Source organism: Astyanax mexicanus, chromosome 24 (genome assembly GCF_023375975.1).
Source record: "Astyanax mexicanus isolate ESR-SI-001 chromosome 24, AstMex3_surface, whole genome shotgun sequence".
In the NCBI taxonomy this organism is placed as follows: Eukaryota; Metazoa; Chordata; class Actinopteri; order Characiformes; family Acestrorhamphidae; genus Astyanax; species Astyanax mexicanus.
In genome coordinates this window covers 20,627,621-20,648,566 of record NC_064431.1, presented here as the reverse complement: position 1 = coordinate 20,648,566, position 20,946 = coordinate 20,627,621, and the positions used below count along the sequence as shown (strand labels likewise).

At 42.3% G+C, this 20,946-nt stretch overlaps 1 protein-coding gene across 2 annotated transcripts in view; it reads left to right on the top strand.

The window, feature by feature from the left end:
* Positions 1-20,946, top strand: part of foxp4 (forkhead box P4) — a 226,470-nt gene that overhangs the window by 175,767 nt on the left and 29,757 nt on the right. For both annotated transcript variants that reach the window (XM_022682717.2, XM_049472009.1), the window contains exons 9-11: positions 466-570; positions 13,186-13,273; positions 18,098-18,181. In XM_022682717.2, the coding sequence (XP_022538438.2) occupies positions 466-570; positions 13,186-13,273; positions 18,098-18,181 (277 nt within the window). The remainder of the gene's footprint in view (positions 1-465; positions 571-13,185; positions 13,274-18,097; positions 18,182-20,946) is intronic.

Sequence of the window (20,946 nt, the reverse complement as noted above, 5' to 3'; positions counted from 1 at the left end):
AATGCCGGATCACCTTTGGTTTTCATTACAGGCACTTTTTTAACATTTCTGACAACACAGCAGTTCATTAATGAGGTCCTGCAACCAGAGATCCTTCCATTTCTGAATGAATAATCTGGTTCTCTACCCCAACAGGACAATGCTCATTCGAATACTGTACTACTGCCATCTCAAATCCTTGCATTGAAGACACAGATACCATGCCACTATCAACACTCTACCCCTATGCAAAACCTGCAGCAGGAACTGATAGATTATCAAAGAACTCCATTAGGAACCTCTACAACCTCTACAACTTCATGCCAAGATGCCACAACATTCGCATGTTGTGTTACACATCTTTTTATATAACATATTTTGCAAGCATGGACTCTTTTAAGGCTTAGTTATACAGAACTTGTGTTGTGAGAGATTGAAAAGCAGTAAACTAGATCGCTAACCATAATTTGTCCATCTGTCCTTCAGCTCGACCCATGAGGAACACACAGCCACTCATCCGCTCTACGGCCATGGCGAGTGTAAATGGCCAGGCTGCGAGGCACTCTGTGAAGACATGGGCCAGTTTATCAAGTAAGTGACAACCGAGCTGCCATTTGCCATTGAAGCACAATCTGTTACTCTAAGGACAGAGAAATACATGCTTTGTATACCATGTGTTTGGCCATGCTTTTACGTAGACGACTGACTGTGAAGCGTGAACATATCTATTCACATACTTGTCTATGTGCTACATGTGTTTATGGAGGCTTCCACTAGTGGCCTCCACTTACCAGAGCAAAAAAGGACACCTCAAACAGATGCTGGTAGCTGTGTTTCAACATTTTCTACTACTACAAAGATGCTGCTGGTTGCTGCACTGCTCTGTAATTGGTTGAGGCTATAGATGCACGTATTACCATTTGGACATGGAAAGATTTCTATGCAATTAAATACAATGACTGGAGCTTAATGACACTGCAAGCCCACAGTCATCAGTTTGAACTACAGACACATCTTAAATCAACTTAAATACTGTAAATAGTTTTTTCTGGTACTGTTGATCGCTTCTTTGCTACTGGCTTTTGGCGCAATCTTTTTTTTTGCATACTGAGTGCATCCCCTAGGCTCTGAAGCTCACTATCAGTGTGTAGTGATTTCCCCCTCCCCCAGCTACCATATACTGTAGGTTAAATTATAGACCACACACAGTATTGTGATTAATTGCCTGGTTTATATGTTGTAGGCTGTAAGAGCAAACATCTTTTTATTCTCCATCAAATCTTCTTTAAATATTTCAAATCTATAAAATTTTTCTTAAGTGTAATAAAAAAAACAACACTAAATACACAGTTAGTTGAAAACCAGGCAATACAATTTAAAACTTCAGGTCTAATTAGCTCACGTTTTCTATGAACAGTACTTTAAAAATGGCTCACTGTTCTGTTGTCAACAGTTGAATTTGCATCTTGATGACAAAATAAGCACTCTCTGTCACTCTTGCATCTGTGTGAACACACACACACACACACACACACACACAGACACACAGCAAAAAAGAGCCGAGTGGTAGGGGAGCGGTATGGGTCTACAGGTGTGATGTTTGAACAGAAAAGCAAGGGATGAATTCCGCAAAGAGGTGGAGGAGAGGGAGATTATTGATGGTGGAGGAGTGAGAGATTCTCAGCCGCTGTGGGACTGAACACTGTATGATCGAAGGGCAGCTGTGTTAAAAACACACACCACTGTCAAAACAAACGGACAGTGTCTCCTGTCCCAAGTGAAAACAGAAGAAATACTACACTGCCTGGCCCCCCAAAAAAAAGTCGCCACCTGGATTTAACTAAGTAAATGGTGTGGGGTTGATGCTGCAGTTGGTCTGCAGGTCTAGATTCAGCAACAGTATGTGCTGTATGAAAGAATGAGGTCAGCTGACTATGTGATTATACTGAATATAGACCAGGTTATTCCATCAATGGATGTTTTTCTTCCCTGATGGCACGAGCATATTCCAAGATGACAATGCCATGAGTCATGGGTCTGGAATTGTGAAAGAGTTCAGGGTTCAGGGAGCATGAGATCATGAGTCCAGACCTGGATGTGCTGGATGGAGAAGGCTTTGTGCAGTGGTCAGACTCCACCATCATCAATGCTGCTGCAAGATCTTGGCGAAAACTGAATCCAGCAACACTGGATTGAAATAAATCTTGTGACATTACAGAAGCCTATTGAAACAATGCCACATTGAAAACATTAGTCTCTGTCTTTTTTGCTTGGACAGTAGAGACAGTTACTCCAACAAAAGCAGGATAAACTCTTTATTTTTTAATACCCTTGCTTTTTAAAAGAGACAATAAACGAGCAGGTGTCTCAACACGTTTGTCCATATAGTGTGTCAGGTACCGTGATATTGCATTTTACCAAATCATCCTCACTTTGAACCCTTTAAATCGATTAAAGTAGTGTAATATTCAGAAGTTTGAAATCAGAGGTATTCCCCTGTATACAGCAGCCCTGTTACAGTATCAGCATGCCTCATAGTGAAGCTTTCATTCAGCCATTAGAGACCAATAAAAATGCTGGGCTCGGCGTGATGAATGGAGAAGGTGGCAGCGCCCGAAACCCGATCCTGATGTGGAAGCTTAGTCTGAAGCTCTAGTCTGAAGACACGCAGCTTTTTTTTTTGTCTTTTTTTTGCTGGAGTTTGGCCTTCTCCCATGACTTTTCCCCCAAAGCTGCACTTAATACTTTCTTCCAGGAAGCCGGTGTGCACATGTCTGCAGGTCACGCCCCAGCGGGTACCCATACTGACATATCCCCTCAAACCCTGCTTCCTTTCAGCGGCCCTATCCACTGGTGTGTGTGTGTGTGTGTGTGTGAGCATGTCTGTTTGAGAGTGTGTTTTGTCAGGTAGCTGCCTGTAACTCCTTACCGCTGTCAGGCCCTGATTATCTCTCTCTCTCTCTCTCTCTTTCTCTCTCTCTTCTTTTCTCTCTGTCTCTCACCCACTTTCTCTAAAGCGTCTCTCTTTCTTTCTCTCTCACACACATTTCTTACTCTTTCTCTCTGTCTGGCTATCTCTCAGCCCTTCCCTCTTTCTCTGAAGCATCCCTCTCTTACTCTCTCTTACTTTCTCACTCACTCTCTCTGTCTGTCTCTCTGCCTATCTGTCTCTCACCCCTGTCTCCAAAGCATCCCTCTCTGCCTTGTGTTCTCGCTCTCGCCCCTTTTCTTGAGAGAGAGTGTCTCTCTCTCTCTCTGTCTCTTTCTTAATTTTCTTCTCTTCTCTCTCTCTCTATCTCGTCACATCTCTCTCTCTTTCATTCTCTTTCTCTCGCCTCTCCCTCCCTCTCCCAAGCGTCTCTCTCCGGCTCGTCCGTCGGGTCAAGCAAATTGTTTTCATGCTTCGTTAGCGGTTTACTTAATTAGCTCATTTACAATTAGACCCCTTTGTTTCTTGGACTCTGGCAAAGACATCAAAAAGTCCCCGCCCCCTCATCACTCCCCTCTTCCCAACTCTGTCTCTCTCGCTCTTTTCCTTTCTCCCTTTTCCCCCTCTTCATCCCTCTGTCTTGCAGTGTAATGCATGGTGGGTGTGAAGGGGTCTTTAGGGATATTGGAGGGGGAGTGTACAGTGGATGGAGGGGGGTGGGATTGTAGATTGTAAGATGGGGGCAAAAGGGTGGGGGGTAGATCAAAGGATGGATGGGCTGGTAAACAGCACCATTGTCTTTGGGTGTTACAATAATAATGAGACTTCACAGTGTCTTGATGTACGTCGATGACGTGCTGTTGCTTCTGCCTATTGCTAATGCTGATGCCACTCTTGTTGAAGCCACTGCTGCTGCCACTGTTACTGATGCCACAAATTCTGCCACTACTGCTGCCACTGTTACTGATGCCACAACTGCTGCCATTACTGCTGACACTGCACTGCTACCTCTTTCCCCCACCAAAGGCCTTACCGAGGGCCCCCTGCCCAATGAACAGAGAGGTCTAGGAAATACTGTATGGCTGTGCAACACAGTGCAATACCACCACCAAAGCAAAATAACAATGACAACACTAAGGACAGTAATAACAATAGCGATTGTTCCAGTGCCTAGCTATAATTATTATTATTGTTAAAATACACTTATAACATATTTATCATATGTATCTCTCACTTTTTTCTATTGAGTAGCCCTTACTTACTTTTTCAGTTCCACTTAATTCTCTGGACTTCAAAACTTAACAATATTGAGAATAATCTGACCACATAATCTGATAGATATTGTAGAAGTGCCAAAATTGCACAATAATGAATTATGATGGACACTCTCCAAAAGAGTTTTAATGATGAGTTTCTTTGATTCTACCAAATTGAAAACCTCTGGAATATAGTCAAGAGGAAAATGGATGATCACAAGCCATTAAACCAAGCTCAACTGCTTGAATTTTTGTACCGGAAGTGGTAAAAAGTTATTTCAAAAGCAGTGTGTAACACTGGTGGAGCAGAACATGCCAAGATGCATGAAAACTGTGATTAAAAACCAGGGTTATTCCACCAAATATTAATCTCTGACCTCTTAAAACATTATGAATATGAACTTGTTTTCTTTGCGTTATTTGAGGTCTGGAGGCTCTGCATATTTTTTTTATTGCATATTTCAGCCATTTCTCATTTTCTGCAAAAAAAAAAAAAAAAAAGCTGTAAATGACAATATTTGTATTTGGAATTTGGGAGAAATGTTGTTTGAAGTTTATAGAATAAAACAACACTGTTTATTTTATTCAAACATATATCTATAAATAGCAAAATCAGAGAAACCGATTCAGAAACTGAAGTGGTCTAAGAGCTAAACTGAACTGTGGCCCAGAAAGCGAGTCCTGGTACTGTATACTCTCCCAGTACACTCTACTCTGCCCAGACTAATGCACACTTCCCCATGTGTTTAGCCTGTGGCTCCAGGGCTCCACCCCTTTTGGGGTTTGGTTGCTGTGACAGGTCACCACTCCGCCCCATGCAGATGAGCTGCCGTCGTCCCGGGCGACGGGCCTGAGGAGCAGGAGCGGAGAGATGATGGCCCGCTGACACACACATCAAAGAGCCGGGGAGTCTGGGAAAGTTTTAAGAGCAGAGCTGTTGTTTGGTACACGGTGTCTCATTTCACATAGCCCAGGGGCTCGCCCAGAGGAGGGGTGAGGGGGGGGTGACAGATAACGCTGTCAGTCCTGAGCTCCACGACCCAGCCAGCGCATCTTACTCATCACTGTCACAGAGAGAGAGAGAGAGAAAGAGAGAGAGGATGTGGTTTAGTTCATTTCCTCCCTCTGTCTGTCTCTTTATCCATCTCTTTTGCTGTTTATTTCTCAATGTTTTTCTCTCTCTCTGGGTCTCTCTGTATCTGTTTCTCTTGCTTTCTATCTCTGTATCTCTTTATTCGTCTCTCTTTCTGTCTATTTCCCTGTCTCTCTCTCACTCTCTCTCTCTGTCTTTCTCATTCTGTCTCCCAAAGTCTTTCCCTGTCTCTCTTACTTTCTCTACTTGCCTCAAAGTCTTTCCAGTCTCTCTCGCTCTTTGTGTCTCTCTTTATCTCTATTTGTCTCTGTCACTCTTTGTTTCCCAGTCTCTCTCTCTCTTTATTTGTCTCTCCCACTCTCTTTCTCTCTGTGTCTCTCTATGACTCTCTCTGCCTCTCCATCCATCTCTCTTTGTCTCTTTGTATCTGATTCTCTTGCATTCTATCTCTCTGTTTCTCTGTATTTCTCTTTAACTCTTCATTTGTGTCTCTATTTGAATGGCTATGTCTCTCTGTGTTTCTCTATGTCTCACAATTTTATCCATCTCTTTTGCTGTTTATTTCTCAATGTCTCTCTCTGTATCTGTTTCTCTTGCTCTCTATCTCTCTATTTGTCTCCTTTTCTGTCTTGCAACGTATTTCCCTGTCTTTCTCTCTCTCTCTCTGTCTTTCTCATTCTGTCTCTGTATCTGTTTCTCTGTGTGTCTCTCTATCTGTTTCTCTTGCTTTCTATATCTGTATCTCTCTATTTGTCTCCCTTTCTGTCTCGCTGAGTATTATCTCTCTCACTCTGTCTGTCTCCCTTTTTGTCTGTCTCTCTGTGTCTCTCTATGACTCTCTCTGTCTCTCCATCCATCTCTCTTTGTCTCTATCTGATTCTCTTGTATTCTATCTCTCTGTGTCTCTGTATGTCTCTTTAACTCTCTGTTTATGTGTCTCTTTCAACTGCTATGTCTCTCTATTTTTCATTATGCTGTGTCTCTCTCACAATTCATGTCTGTTTACTTGTCTACCTCTATTTTTTCACGTCTCTCTCTCTTACTCTCCATCTCTTTTATTTGTTTGTTGTGTTTTTTCTTTCTTTTTATTTTCTGACTTTTTTCTCACTTTTACTTTTTCCTGCTTTCTTTCATTCGTTTTTTACTTTCTTTATGACCTCTGTCTCTCTCTCTTCTCACTCAATGTCTTTTGTGTTCTTTCATGCTTTCTCTCTTCTCCACCCCCTCTTTCTCTCTCTCGCTTTTCTCATCTATAGCTCGGGCTGGCTGTCTGCCACATGTAGCAGTTCTGACCGTCTCGTTCTGTCCTTTTTTCCCCTATAGAGCACCAGAAGTATGATAAAACACTCATTCGCTGCTAATCCCTCTCTCCCCCTCTCTTTCTCTCTCTCTCTTTTTCTCTCTCTCTCTCGCCCCTGAGCTCTTAAATGATGTTCAATTTTCTCTGGCATGCTGCGACTACATGTGTTAGAATACTCAGGCCTTTTGTCGGGCCGGCCCGTGCCACTTTTTTCTGTCGTTTTTTTTTTTTTTTTTTTTTTTTTAAGCTGTCTTAAATGCTGCTTAGATCCCGGTCGGGGCGCAGCGAGTAAACAGTACCTCATTGTCGGGTCCCTCGGAAAAAATGCGGCTACTGTTTATTATGTGCCATAAAGCTTGTGGTGTGTCCTTCTGTTCAGAGAAAGAAAGAGAGCGAGAGAAGTGAAAGAAGGAAAAGAGAGGGGTGAGATCATGTTTTTATCATTATTTGCTTGCGGGAAAAAGTGCTATCTGCGCCTGGGTTAGTGGAGGGGATGACATCATTGTTTTCGTTTAATTTCTCATGGAGAATGACCGGCTCGTCAACATTCTCAAAAAAAAAAAAAAAAATGAAAGAAAGAAAAAGAAAAAAGTGCCCTGGACAATAATGCTGCACGTCCATCACTGAGGGAATGAGCAGATGGAGAAACTTAGGAAATGTGGAAAGGAAATATCGAAGGATGAGATGAGAATGGCGGACTGTAAACCAATCAGATTTAACTACAGTATGCTTCTAAGGGTGCTTTCGCATCTAACTAATTTGATCCAAACCAAAATAGCAGGTGCGAAAGGTGACCCAAAATTTGGTCCGGATCAACTGAATCATGATTCGGTTCGTTTGCAGTGTGAAACCACTTTTTTGGATGCTAGTTGAGGCAAGCTATTGTCCTATGTTAAACAATAGATGACGAAAAAGATGGGGTGTTGTGCAAAAATCTGACTTCCTTTGAAGTTCTGTGGGGAAACATCACACAGCAGTGTTGCAGTATTACATTCAGAGAACAACAGATTACACAAGCAATTCCTCTGTATCTACTGTAACTGTAGATTAACCCTTATTTACAGTACAAACAGAAGCAAAAGAAATGTAAAGAAATTCTGTTCTGTCAGGTAGGCAGAATATGGCACAACAACAAATTCTGGAAAGGCAACTAGCTGAATTGATAACTGACAACTTTGCCACCATTTACCATGCAAACTTCTGCAAGGGGTATCCAAATGTTGGTGGACACCCCTTTTCTGTTAAATGCTACATTCAGCTGCTTTAACTTGCTTCCATTGCTGAAAGAGGCATGGAAATGCACATATTCAGCTTGTCTAGTCCCTGTAAAAGCGTAAAAGTATTGCCATGCCAATAGAAAATGACTTTCTAAAGCAGATAAACAGGATAAACAGTGCCTAATAGCAAGCGAAGAACTGCTCCTGTCCTTAGAATGGTATGTAGCCCCCCAGCATTAAGCTGCAGATTGTGTTCTCTGGAAAGATGGTGCACCATCCAGTATTTTTATTTGGGACAAGTTACAACAAGGGCAGGATAAAATCTCTGAAAACTTTTAATACCCTTGAGTTGGGAAGAAACTGTAAAAGAGCAGATGTCCCAATACTTCATGTTGTTCATATAGAGAAACAAACTTGTGTTGGCTATCTACAGTAAAAGAGACTCTTTTCTCGCCCACCTGTCGGCCACTCAGCGATGTGCTGTGCTCTAGAACGTTACGTCAGGATCTGGTCCGTTTGTCCACCCACGCAACTGCTGACCGAGATGCTGGAAAACACCAGCGCAGGAATTCCCCTGATGGGCAGAATTATCGGAGGAGATTTAGGCAGTGAGTTAGCGTTAGCGGGAGCGTCAGTGGGGGTTGGGGCGGGGGCGTATGATTTGTAGATGAGTGATTATGAGATATGAGTCAGTGAAGGGGCTGCAAAGGAGGGGGGTGTCTGATGTAGCCCTGCTGTATACCGCCGGGATTCTCCCCTCGGGATAAACTAATCCCCCGAAACCCCAGAGAGCGCATGCTTTATGGGGTTTAGAAGCTTCAGGAAGAAAGCCTTTAACTTTTATTTCCGTGGAGGGATGTCCAAACACGGCACGGTTCCCTCCCTGCCGCTGCCCTGGACACTCTCACGGCCCCTGACCTTGGGGTCGTATGGCCTCAGCAGGTGTGCCGTCACATGAGCAGCAGATGCCGTGTCCAAACTAATACGGAGGCTTTCGACAACAACAATTTCATGTCGTAAAACTTTCCGTCCACATTGTTCTCGACAAACAACTTTTCCGTCCGCACTGAGACCTGAGATACCAAAATGGAAATATAGGAATACGCCTATGTATAGTCAGCATGTGCATGCTTACAGTAGCTTTACTATTTGAACCAAAGTATTGGGACACCTGCTCATTTATTGTTTTTTATCCAAACTCAAGGGTTTTACAGAGAGTTTTTTCGTACTTTTTCCTGAAGTAACTTTGTCTCTATTGCCCAGAAGAAGAGGCTTTCTACAACATTTTGGAGCATTGCTGTTTGGATTTGATTGCACTTACCTAACCTATTCCAATCTCCTTCCAAACACCTGGCATTATTAGTGCTTGTGGTTCTAGTAGGTTCTTATTTTTCCATTTCAAAGAGTCCTTCTCTATTTTTTCCATTTCCACAGGGACTTACAGTATAGCACAGGGACAAGCAGATGCCTCAGGTTTGTCAAGTTGATGTGGTACATGCTAAAACTCAATATTTCTTGGAACTGAACATGCAGCCAAAGCCAACAGTACAGTACAGTCTGAATACTCTATGTATGTTTATTAATAAAGGGTGTCCTATTAAACAGGTGCCTGGAACAATCATATTTATAATCAAGTAGTTCTATTAGAACTATTAGAAATATTTTAGAAGAGCCTAGATTCAAGGCAGTTCTTGCCTTGTTTTCAAAGTGTTCAAATACCAGTTTTACAAGGACCCACGTGCCTTTGTGATGTGTGCAGCATATGGGTTTGCATTGTCTTGTTGAAACATCCCTGGAAAATCCATGCAAGTTTTCAAATTACAGTTTTACAAGCACCCACATGCCTTTATAATATGTGCAGCATGTGGATTTAAATTGTCTTGTTGGAAAAAGATTTGACTTGAACGCAGCAAATGTTGCTCTAACATCTAAAGTATACATTACTGCTTTAGTCGTGCATCCCAGGAGTGTACGAACACAATCCCACCCCCAGACAGTGTTTTTAATCAGCCTTTGTTAATTTAACTTTAATGTCGTATTGTAGTGCTGGACAAAAATGGTCTGCCAAAGTAATTCCTGGTCCATGTGGTTCTATCAGCTATTGTTGAATGATGATTTTAATTTAGTGCGTCTGAAGGATTGGGGATCATGGGTATTGAGCTTAGGCTTGTGCCCTGAACCTTTAGACAATGAGATAAAATTGGTCCTGATTCCTTGAATGGTTTAATGATATTATGCACTGTAGAGAATGTTCCAGAGGAGTGGCAGTGTAGCATTTGAGGGTAGAGTTGGGTAGGAATTGTATGTGTGTGTGTGTGTGTGTGTGTGTGTGTGTGTGTGTGTGTGTGTGTGCTGTCTAAACTGTTTGTTTCCTGTGATGGAGAAGGACGGGAGACCTTGTGATCTTTCCCAGCATGCCTCTGTCCAGCCCTATCCGGGTTATTTACAGTTTAGCGCCCAGTCCCTCCACACATTAGTCTGACCGACACAGCTACTGCAAACACACACACACACATACATGTGTTTCTTACTATACTTGTGAGGACCTTACTGTACTTGTGAGGACCTTCCATTGACACAATGATTACTGTTAGTCTGACCTAACAATAAAATCCTAGGTCTGATCCTAACCTTAAACCATAAACCCTAAACCCTAAGCTTAAACCAAAAGAAAAAAACCTAATGAGGACCATTATAATGTCCTCACAAGGATAGAAACACAAACTCCACACACAGTTTCTTTATTATTCTCATTATATGTGTGTTTTTCGCTATCGCTATAGCAATACGCTTTCCCCCGTTCCCCCTTCCTTCCTCTCTTCCAGCATTCTCCTGTCAATCGCTCAAATCCTCCACTCTTCCCTCAGTCTGACTTCATCCCTCGCTTATTTTCCCTCCGCCTCCTCATCTCACCCCTCTTCTCACTCCTTTTATTCACCCTTCGTCATCTGTTTGTTTTGTTTTTGGAGAGAGGTACGCGATTGCTTCACGAAGAAAAACATGGCGGTGGATGAGTGCCGGCCGCGCTCGGAGTTTGCCGAATGTTCCCCCGAAAAACAAATGATATCATATCCAGGTGTTTTTTTTATTGTTTTTTTTTTCATACTCCCACACTCTAAGTTCATGGTCTTTGTTCAAAACAAAATGAAATGAAATCCTGCTTTTACTGCTTTCTTTTTTTTCTCAATTTTTAGAGTGTTTGGAGTGTTATGTAGTATTACATTCATTCATTTTTTTTTATATTTTTATAATGAATTAAAAGAATTATACCAAAGGAGCTGTGCCAAAAGGTTTGTTTTTGCAACCGAGAGGAATGAGCCTTTCCAAACTCTAATGTTTGTTAGGTTGTTTTGCTTGTTTGATACATGAACAGTACGTGTTTGACATTGCTTTGGGTTAAAAATGCTCAGATGCAGTTTTATAACCGTGTTTACCACCCTGTTATTTTGACTCAGAATAAAACTGTGCAATAAATGCTTTATTGGCTGACTTGCGTATGTTACCAGCTCACAGCCACATAGCATAGCTTGCTCTAGCCTAGCCTAGCCTAGCCTAGCGTAGATTTTAGATTTTAGACTTTAGAACTGTAACAAGAACTTTATCATTTCAACCTTTGAGTCTTTCTGGTGTGGTATGGGTAGCTTTTAGCCTAGCGCCTAGCAAGCATCTGCTTGTTCCTTTCCCCTGCTGACAGCTGATGTACCCCCAGCCACAGAACCAACTGCAGCAGCTTGTCTAGCATTAGCTTCTAGCCTTTCTTTCTAGTAAGCCATTCCTTCTAGTAGCCTTTGCATTTATCCCACAGACTGTGCAAATGAAGAGTGGACAGGTTGGGGGGTTATTTGGTTGGGGCCTTCTTTAATTCTATTTACTAATTATTTTATCATGAATAAAACTAGAATAGTGTTCAACAATTGCTCAAATATAATTTTTTTTCTCCAAGTACAAAAGTACAGATAAGCTTTTTGACTAGTTATTTATGTTTTATAAAAAATATAAAAAGAAATTGGCCTGGGTAGGGCTAAAAACTAAAGAAAAGAAAATACTACAAATATGTGCGTGTGTGTTTCCTCCTCCTCTTTCTTGTTTATCCCAAAACAATTGCCCGACACTGGATTGTTACACGCATCTCGCCACCCTAACACACACACACATTCATACTGTATACACACATACACAATGCGACTGCCCTCGGCCCCTTTCATGTCCCCAAATTATTTTTATTTTCACGTTGGAGGAAATCAAGTTTATACGCCTAGTGAAAAGTGTTTCTTTGGGTGGAAATCCACTATTGTGGAGCGTTTCCTCCGAGGGGCCGTGGTAAAAAGGCTGGCGGAGCGGCGCAGGACAGCGCTCTCTCTCTCCGAACGGGAAAATAATCAGCTATCTGGTGGCTGGAGTTTGATGTGGCTGTTTGTTTATATGAAGTCATGCTTGGCTGAGACGTCCTCGCTGCTGCCTGGTGCCGGATTGACCTCCGTGTTTGTGTGTGTTGTCAGGCTGCGGTGGCTGTAGCACTAACACACGCTGCACACGCCCTGATCTGTCTCTGTGGCGGACCCTCGGCCTGTGTGTGTGTGTATGTGTGTTGAATGGAGGCAGACGCTGCACACTCAGGGCTAGTAGCAGATGGTGTAGTGGCAGATGCCTCAGCATGTTGGCAGATTTCGCTGTAAGCCCTCGGGTATTCTCGCAGCGAGCTCTTCTTTGGGTAGAGTTTCACGTGCGGTTTCAGAGTTTACATTCGTGCAAAGTCTTATAGGATTCATATCCTGTATATAACCATGTGCATATACTATACACTCATCGACAAAAGGAAAAAATACAGTTGCAAGCTAAAGGAATCAACTGGCAGGAAAGAAAGTCACTAAAGACTGCGATGATCATGGGTCATTTTTATTGATGAGTCATTTCATTGCCTTTGTCTCTGTTGAGACGACCAACAAATCAGTGCAAAAAGTCACGGTCACCAAAATCACTGGTTTGTTGTCATGGTGTGGGTTGCATTTTCATACTATACCAGACTATATTTGGTCTTCATTGCAGGCATTTTGACAGCCCAAAGTTATATTTATACTAGTAGTAGTTGAAAACCTTAAAAACCTATTCTGAGCACACATTCAAACAGGACAATGCTTGTCCATAGACTACTGCTTCTTCAAAAGCTTGAGCTGATGACCCAAATACTGATAATTTCAAGGGTAAAGTCACTTCACCATACCTTTACTCATTAAACAATCATTCATTGTTCCTGGTAACTTTTGTCCTTCTTTCAAAATATAATTACATGTTTATAACCATGTTATAAACCATAATTTATGTTCATATATAATTATATTCATATCCCCTCACTAAACTATTCTTTTCTCTCTCTCTTTTTCTCCCTCTCCAACTCTTTCTGTCTTTCTCAGGCACCTCAACAATGAGCATGCCCTGGATGACCGCAGTACAGCCCAGTGCAGGGTGCAGATGCAGGTCGTTCAACAGCTGGAGATACAGGTGAGAAATACTCATGTAATGCTAAGGGAATCAAGAGATAGGTATTACTGTATTGCCCCATGACTTTTGCCATACCACGTGCTACCCAAGTTACACACAAGTGTGCTGCACTGACCTTTAAATTTTATGGACGAATATGTTGTATAATTACTGGTACACACTGCAATCAGGATTCCAACTCCCAAAATTCATATGGACTTGCCATGAGCACAGTGGCCATTGTTCATCCTAACTCCACACAATATATCACCTCACAACCTACACAGATGTGGGCAATCTGTCAATGTAGCTAACTCAGCTAACTAAAGCACATACTGTATAATAGATATGATAGCTGACAACCCTGGTATTTACCCCCTAGTAGTATAGCAGTAGTGTGTAATACTCATTGGAATGCAGCCCTAATGTCTAAAAGGCTGGCATAGAATTTGAGTCGTACATAAGCTCCCGAGGTCATATGCTCGACAACCTTTTAAAAGTGATCCAGAAAGTCCTCCAGCCACGTCTTGAATATTATTTACAGCCCAGCGCCTTGCGATCCACAGCTCAAGTATCACTTCATATAACATCAAAGCCTGAAAACAATCACCTCCACTCGCTGGCAGCGCCGCGCTCCACCAAACAAAGATGCTACCTCCGAGCCAATTCGCCTGCTAATACGCATCCGTCCAGCTGTCAGTCAAGCGTTTAGCGGGCATCAAAGCATTTAAGCGAACCTCGCTTTCGGGGAATAGCGAGGGTTGCGCTGGAATCGAGTGTCTGACCGCGTGATCGGGCTGGACACTGACGCTGTCTAGCCGATGCCCCCACGTTGACAAGCCATCGGTCAGCCATGTTAGGTCACATTAAGGGAAAAAGCCCACTGGCTGTTGGGAACGGGGGGAAGGAGACTGGGTGAAGACCACACACACTTATATACACACAAAAAAACACACACGTGCCGCTCTCAAACACTTTAATGCACACTGACACGGGTGAGGTAACTCGCCATGCAGTGCCCGCAGCCTGGACTTTCCTCTTCTATAAAGCTGTAAAATAAGCAGCCAGACATGCCTCCCCCAACCTCTGGCTGTGTTTACACTCCGACGGGCCATTTCAGACCTTCCAGCCTCAAATAACACACACCATGCCCCCTGTCCACACTCCCTTAACTCCTGCACCACCACCACCACCACCACCCACCCAACAGCCAACCCACACGCCAACTTGCCCAGCCTGCTGAACTTTTTGGCTTTAAAATCAAGGCTTCAGTCGCAGGTTCGAACCCCAGCTCATGCAGCTTTGCCATCAAGCTGCCGGTGTTAGAGGGAGCAAAATTGGCCCTGCTCCCTCTGGGTGGGTAGATGGCGCTCTCTCCCCACATCACTCCTACGGTGATGTCTGCAGCACAGGGCGTCTGTGAGCTGATGTACTGGAACCGAACCCCTGCGCTTTCCTCCAAGCGCACTGGCTGCTCGGTAATGCTCCATCAGCAGCAGCTCGAAAAGAAGCGGTGGCTGGCTTCACAAGTATCGGAGGAAGCATGTGTTAGTCTTCACCCTCCTGGTGTGTTGGGGCATCACTAGTGATAGGGGGAGTCCTAGTGGGTGTGTTGGGTAATTGGCCGTGTAAATTGGGGATAAAATGGGAAAAAATAGAAATAAAATTATATATATAAAAAAAAATCAAGGCTTCTTTTGCCTCTTGAGCCTCACGTCTGTCTACCCATTACTATTAATACCTGCAGTAAAATTGTCTGAAACTGCTGTGTTAAAGTTTGTAAAAGTAAAACTGATGTAAGGAATGCTATTGGACATTGGACTAGTATTGTATCCCATTACTTTTGCCATCTCCAATTCATCTTGCATTCATTAATTGTGGACATGATTTTAGGCCTGGTGCACATTTTAACCCATATTGAAACCAGTGGCAATCATAAACACCAAAGCGGACAGCGCAGCCAAATATCTGATATATATAATTTTAGATTTGGAGCATTGCTGTGAGGATTTGATTGATCACTACCCCATCTCATCCCCGACTATTCCCAACAATAATCTAGATAACACAGTTCTTCCATTACTTCATATCTTCAATGCTGAAGAGCTTTATATCACCCTTCTATCTAGTCCACAGCTGGCATTAGGCAAGGGCATGGTTTTCCAATATGTATGTAGTATTTATGCATTTATTAAAAGCATTGGTGTCCACAAACATTGGGACACATAAGCAATACAACAGGAGCGGTGGCCATAGCTCGTCACGGGTGGGGGGGTCACGAGTGCCATGGGGAGATGTGAAGTGACACAAGGGCCAGCCCACGTCACAGCACATTTCCCATCACCTCATCCACCCAAGACCACCACCACCACCACTACCACCCCTCCCACCAGCCCCTCGTGCCAAGCGCCAGGCCAGCCTGCGCCAGCCCAGACCGGCCATGCCAGTCTGCCCACTCCGCGGGTGCTTGCAGGCTCATTTTTTCCACTGCTTTGTTAAGTGGCTGACCAGTGCCGACCGCTGTCTTATTAAACACAGATCAGTTAATGGGCGAGTAAACAGACCGGAGGGTGGCAGGCAGCTAGCAGCGGCGGGCACAGCGGCATAACACAAACATGCCGAGAGTGGGAAACAGAGGGAGGGAAATTGGCCTTGAATAAGAGTTTAACAGTGGGCGCTGTGTTCTTTTTTTCATCTGAAATAAGGGACAGTGTTCTAGGCCGTTTGCTAAATATGAGATATTACATTTTAATCAACTTATAATAACTGACTTAAGTCTGCTTTTCCCCAGTTTCTGACAGTCACCATCAGTGTGTAATGATTCCCCCAAGGCTACCTTAGGTTAAACTGTAAATTACGTATTATGATTGACCCTGCATGGCCTCTATTTTGTAGGCTGTAAGAGCAATCATTATTTCTGAACATTTCTGTTGGCTGTGTGCTATAATTTCCACTCTGTAGCATTTTCTTTCTCCATCAAATGATCTATGAGCATTTCAAATCTATATGTTACTTAAATAAAAAAAGAAGTAGAATTTAAAGTAGAGTAACTATGCAAAACTATTTGATTTATGTAAGCAGAATTAAACGTTTTACGTGTAAGGTTTTTAATTAACATTACTTAAAAAATTGAGACAACAAATGACCTCAAATGTATTCAGTTACTTTGCATTGCAACCACAGCTAACACAGATCGCCGGTCACGATCATGCTGCAGTGCTTTCTATGAAGGAAGTTTATTCCTGGTGCACACATGAGCCTCTATGGATCATAGAGGAATGTTAAATTCCCAAACACCTTCAAAAATGGAATATCACGTCCATCTGCCACCCACTATTGTGCCAGTGTCTACTGTAATAAGCCCCTTATAAGCGCAGTGGAATGGAGTTGATGGAGTGCTGGGGGGCTTGATTCGCTCTCAGTTTGGCACCACTAACACAGCAACACACTGTAAATAGAGTTCAGCAGCGTCATACAGAGACCAGTACAGCTGCAGGGCGAGCGCGAGAGAGAGAGAGAGCGAGACAGAGAAAGCAAGAGCGAGTGAGGGAGAGAGGGAGAAAGAGAGAGAGAGAGAGGCTCATTCCATTCGCGAGTAACTGGAGCTGAGAGATGATGTGTGAGCGTCCCAGTGAGCTCACTGACGAGACAGCAATTCAGAATTTTGCTCTCAGGAAGATTTCCGGAATCTCCTTCTTCCTCTCCAGCTCTCGCACCTTTTCTCTCACACATTCTCTCATTTCCTCTCGTGCACATCTGCTCATCTGCTCAACGCATCTCCTCTCATTTTACAGAGCCTATACAGTATGTGGGGAAAAATTAACATCAAGATAAATTTTGACCAATATAAACAATTAAAACATGCTCTATTGTTAATAATCCATTGCATTTTATTGACTTTGCTTTTGGATGTTTCTCACATATTAAGCCTACATTATTCAATTTTTTCTGCATCAATGGATTAATACTAAAGTAATCCAAAATATATTTAAAAAATCAGTTAACAGCTGTGCTAAACTTAGTTAAGAGTTAATTGCGTGCATTTCTTGCCGTACACATTAAATAGCCCTACTTCAGTAAAGTTTTAATCCATGTTATGGCAAGAACTACTCAACTAAATGAAGAAACACAATGATTTAAGAAATGAAGGTCAGCCAATCCAAAGAATTTCAAGAAGTTTGAAAGTATCCTCAAGGGCAGTCGCAAAGATCATCAGGAGACCAACAGTTACCTTAGATACCACAGAATATTTTGGTTTGTTTAACACTTTTAGGTTTACTCTACGATTCCTGAATGCATACATTGCTGTGAGGATTTGATTGGTTGCATTTGACAACAAGAGCATTACTGGGGTCAGGTGTCAAATGTTGGTAGGTTGATCACTATTCTATTTCCCTATCATCCCCAACTCAAACAAAGCATCTGGAAAGTAGGACCAATTAAAACTTTGGAGGCATAGTGTATATAAACATAAACACACAGTGGATTAGAGTGCGAGGTGACCTTGGTGAGATGCCTAAGCTAAAAAAGAAATGCATTTTCCACGAGCTACAGACACTACAACACAATACAGCACACAAGAGTCCTCTCTTAAACCTGAAGTAAGTGAGAGAGAGTGCACAAGAGAGAGAGAAAAAGAGAGAGAGAGAGGAAGAGAGAGAGAGAGACTATGGAGTGTGACTGGACTGAAAAGAGTATAGTAGGTTTGATAAAGGCAAAGATAAACCTGTATAACCCTGTACAAGCACTCTGAAGAACCTGAACTGAATAATTACTGATGTGCTGTAGTTATATTGTAGTATTAGCAATGTAAAGGTACTTATAAAGGTGTGTGTGTGTTTGCAGCTGGCCAAGGAGAGCGAGCGTCTGCAGGCCATGATGGCCCACCTGCACATGCGTCCATCGGAGCCAAAGCCTTTCAACCAACCTGTAAGTTAAAGCCATTTGACCCCAGGCTACGTCCACACGTTCTTTTGAAAATTGAGACTTTCCTTCCTTCATTGTTTTTTCAAATATTTCTATCAGCACAGAGACAAAAACAACTCCTCATACATAAGTATTCTAGCCCTTTTGGGGCAATAGTTCCCCATAAAGAGAGAACATGCAGTTCAGAGCATACCAAAAAGAGGGAAGACAGATAAAACAAACAAAATTACTGCCTAAAAACTAATCCTTAAGTAGTGCACTACGCAAGTCAGGAAATCACGGATTCTATAGGGAATTATACATCTGTTATAGAACAGTATATGAAATCTAGTGCAATCTGTGTGTAGGCACTGTAATTTTATGACAAATGTATGATACAAACTTCTCATAAGTTCACTATGTAGGAAGTAAGGAGAGGTCTTTGAGATTGAGCCAGAACCATAGCATCCATGGTTTATGACCATTAGAGTAATAAAGCTCAGCAACCCTTGTCCACTTTGACTTGTAACTCACATATTTGTGCTCCTGCATCTTAGTTAAGTCAACAAAACATATAAAGTTGAGAATCAAAAGCTTTATTAATATACTTAATACATTTTATCAATTATTGGGCTCCAAGTGCTTCAACAGTCTTAAAAGTTTGTGGTCCTTAATCAGGTCATGAGAGTGCACAACTGTCCATGCTTTCTCTGAGTGGGTATCGTTAAGTTAATGCTGCTCATCACTCCCCTCATCACTTGTGCCATTGTGATACTGGCTGGCACAGGCATCTGTTGACTGATGATTTGAAGCTGGGAATCCAGCACAGTTGATTGGTGGCAGTTGGAAAAAAGGTGGTCTCTGATTTACATTTGTACAATATGTTTATTGTGGACCAAACTCAGATCCAGAAGAAAAAGTTAACTCAAAAATGTTTGGCCTGACTTTAAATGTACAGTGCATAGCCCCCGAGATTGTATACTTATAATGCTTATCTACAGTCTACAGAAGAGCACACTCTGTTGGCGTTCTAAGGAAATATCACTCTCAACAGCTGTTGAATGTTTGTTTCTGGAGAGCCGTGGAAAGATCTTGCCGCTCTGTTGACTGATACAGCCTGCTGTAACTGTTTACCAATTACCTAACTACACTCGTTTTCTTCAGTAATTAATTTTGAGTACAAATAAACTGTTCATTCAAATCCAGATTAAACACAAGCTCAGACTCTTCCTGACTAGGCATGGTCTTTAGTCTGTGTGTACAGCATTTGTGTGTATTTTAGTGGACATAGAAAAGGTGAGGAAAATCTTCGGTCCCTCCCTCGTTACTATAACGCCTTCATTTTCTGGCTTTTTTTCCCCCCCTTTTTTCCACAGCTGCCAACCCCCAGCACACAATTATTAGGTATCTAATGAATATTTCATGGCAAGATTGATGAGGAGTCTTATTAAAATATGAAGATGTTGAAATTAATTGTCAATTAGAAGTGGAGTGTCTTAATTCGGGGAAAGGGATATAAATGGCGGTGAAGGAGGGGGGGGCGGGAAAAGTAGGACGCGTCTCCTGTTTGGTGACAAATTCTTCGGATTGGCTGCCATTGCACGCTAATGGGGAGCGGGGCCCGGTCATGACCCTTGAGGCCTTGAGAGAGAGAGAGAGAGAGAGAGAGAGAGAGGGAGAGAGAGACAGAGAGAAAGAGAGAGGTAAAAAGAAAAAGACAGATAAGAAGACAGTGAAAAATGTGTGAGAGATATGGAAGTGGAGCTTGAAAGCGAGACAAAGGGAGAGAGATAGAAGGAAACAGATAAAGAGAAAGATATAGAAGAAAACATAGAAAGTGGTGTTGAGTTAGAGAAATAGAATGACACAAAGAGAGAAAGCAAAATGGCAAGAGGTGTAGAAGGAAAGAGAGAGAGATAAGGAAAGGGATTTATAAGGAGACATAGAGAGAGAAAGAAAGTAGTTGTGCAACATGGATTGAGATTTAAAGAGAAAGAGAAAGAGTGACAGATATAAATAAAGAGAGAGAGAGAGAAAGAAAGGACAAAAAGTATAGAAGGAGAGAGAGAGTCATTAAACGAGGGGTTAAGAAGAAAAGAAAAAAAGAAAGAGAGTTCAAGAGATAGATGTTAGAAAGAAAGATCGAGAGAGATATTGGGCGAGAGATATAGAATTTTAAGACAAAAAGAAGACAAGCACAAGGGCAAAAAACAGAAGGAGGAATAGAGAGAGAGAGTAAAAAATATAAAATGAAAGAGAGGAGGTGAAAGGGCGAGAGATGGAGATAGAAGGAGAGATGAAGAGGAAAAAGAGAAAAAGAGCGAGACATGTAGAGCAAGAAAGAGAGAAAATGTGCAATAGGTATACAGTAGAAAAATAAAAAACAGAAAAATATAGAATTAAACAAAAAAAGAAAAAAGGAGAGAAATGGAGCAAAATTATAGAAAAGTATATATATAGGGAGAGAGAAAGGGTGAGAGAAATAAAAAATACATAGAAAGAGAAAGAATAAAGGGATACAGAACAAGAGACATAGAAAGAGAAAGAAAGGAGAGAAAGAGGTCCTGACCGTCACTGGTAGGCGGAGCTTAGAACACGCCTTCCTTCAGTCCTCGCTGTTTGGCAGGCACTGTAGCAAGCTGGCACGGCTCCAGCGTTAATTAAGTACCTGTTAAACAATTTTGCCCCCTAATTACTGGAGATGGGCCAGGTTGGCTCCTCTGGCGATGATGAGGGAGGTGGGGGGGATGTTTGAGTGTACAAGGGGGAAAAAAAGGGGGCCGGCTCTG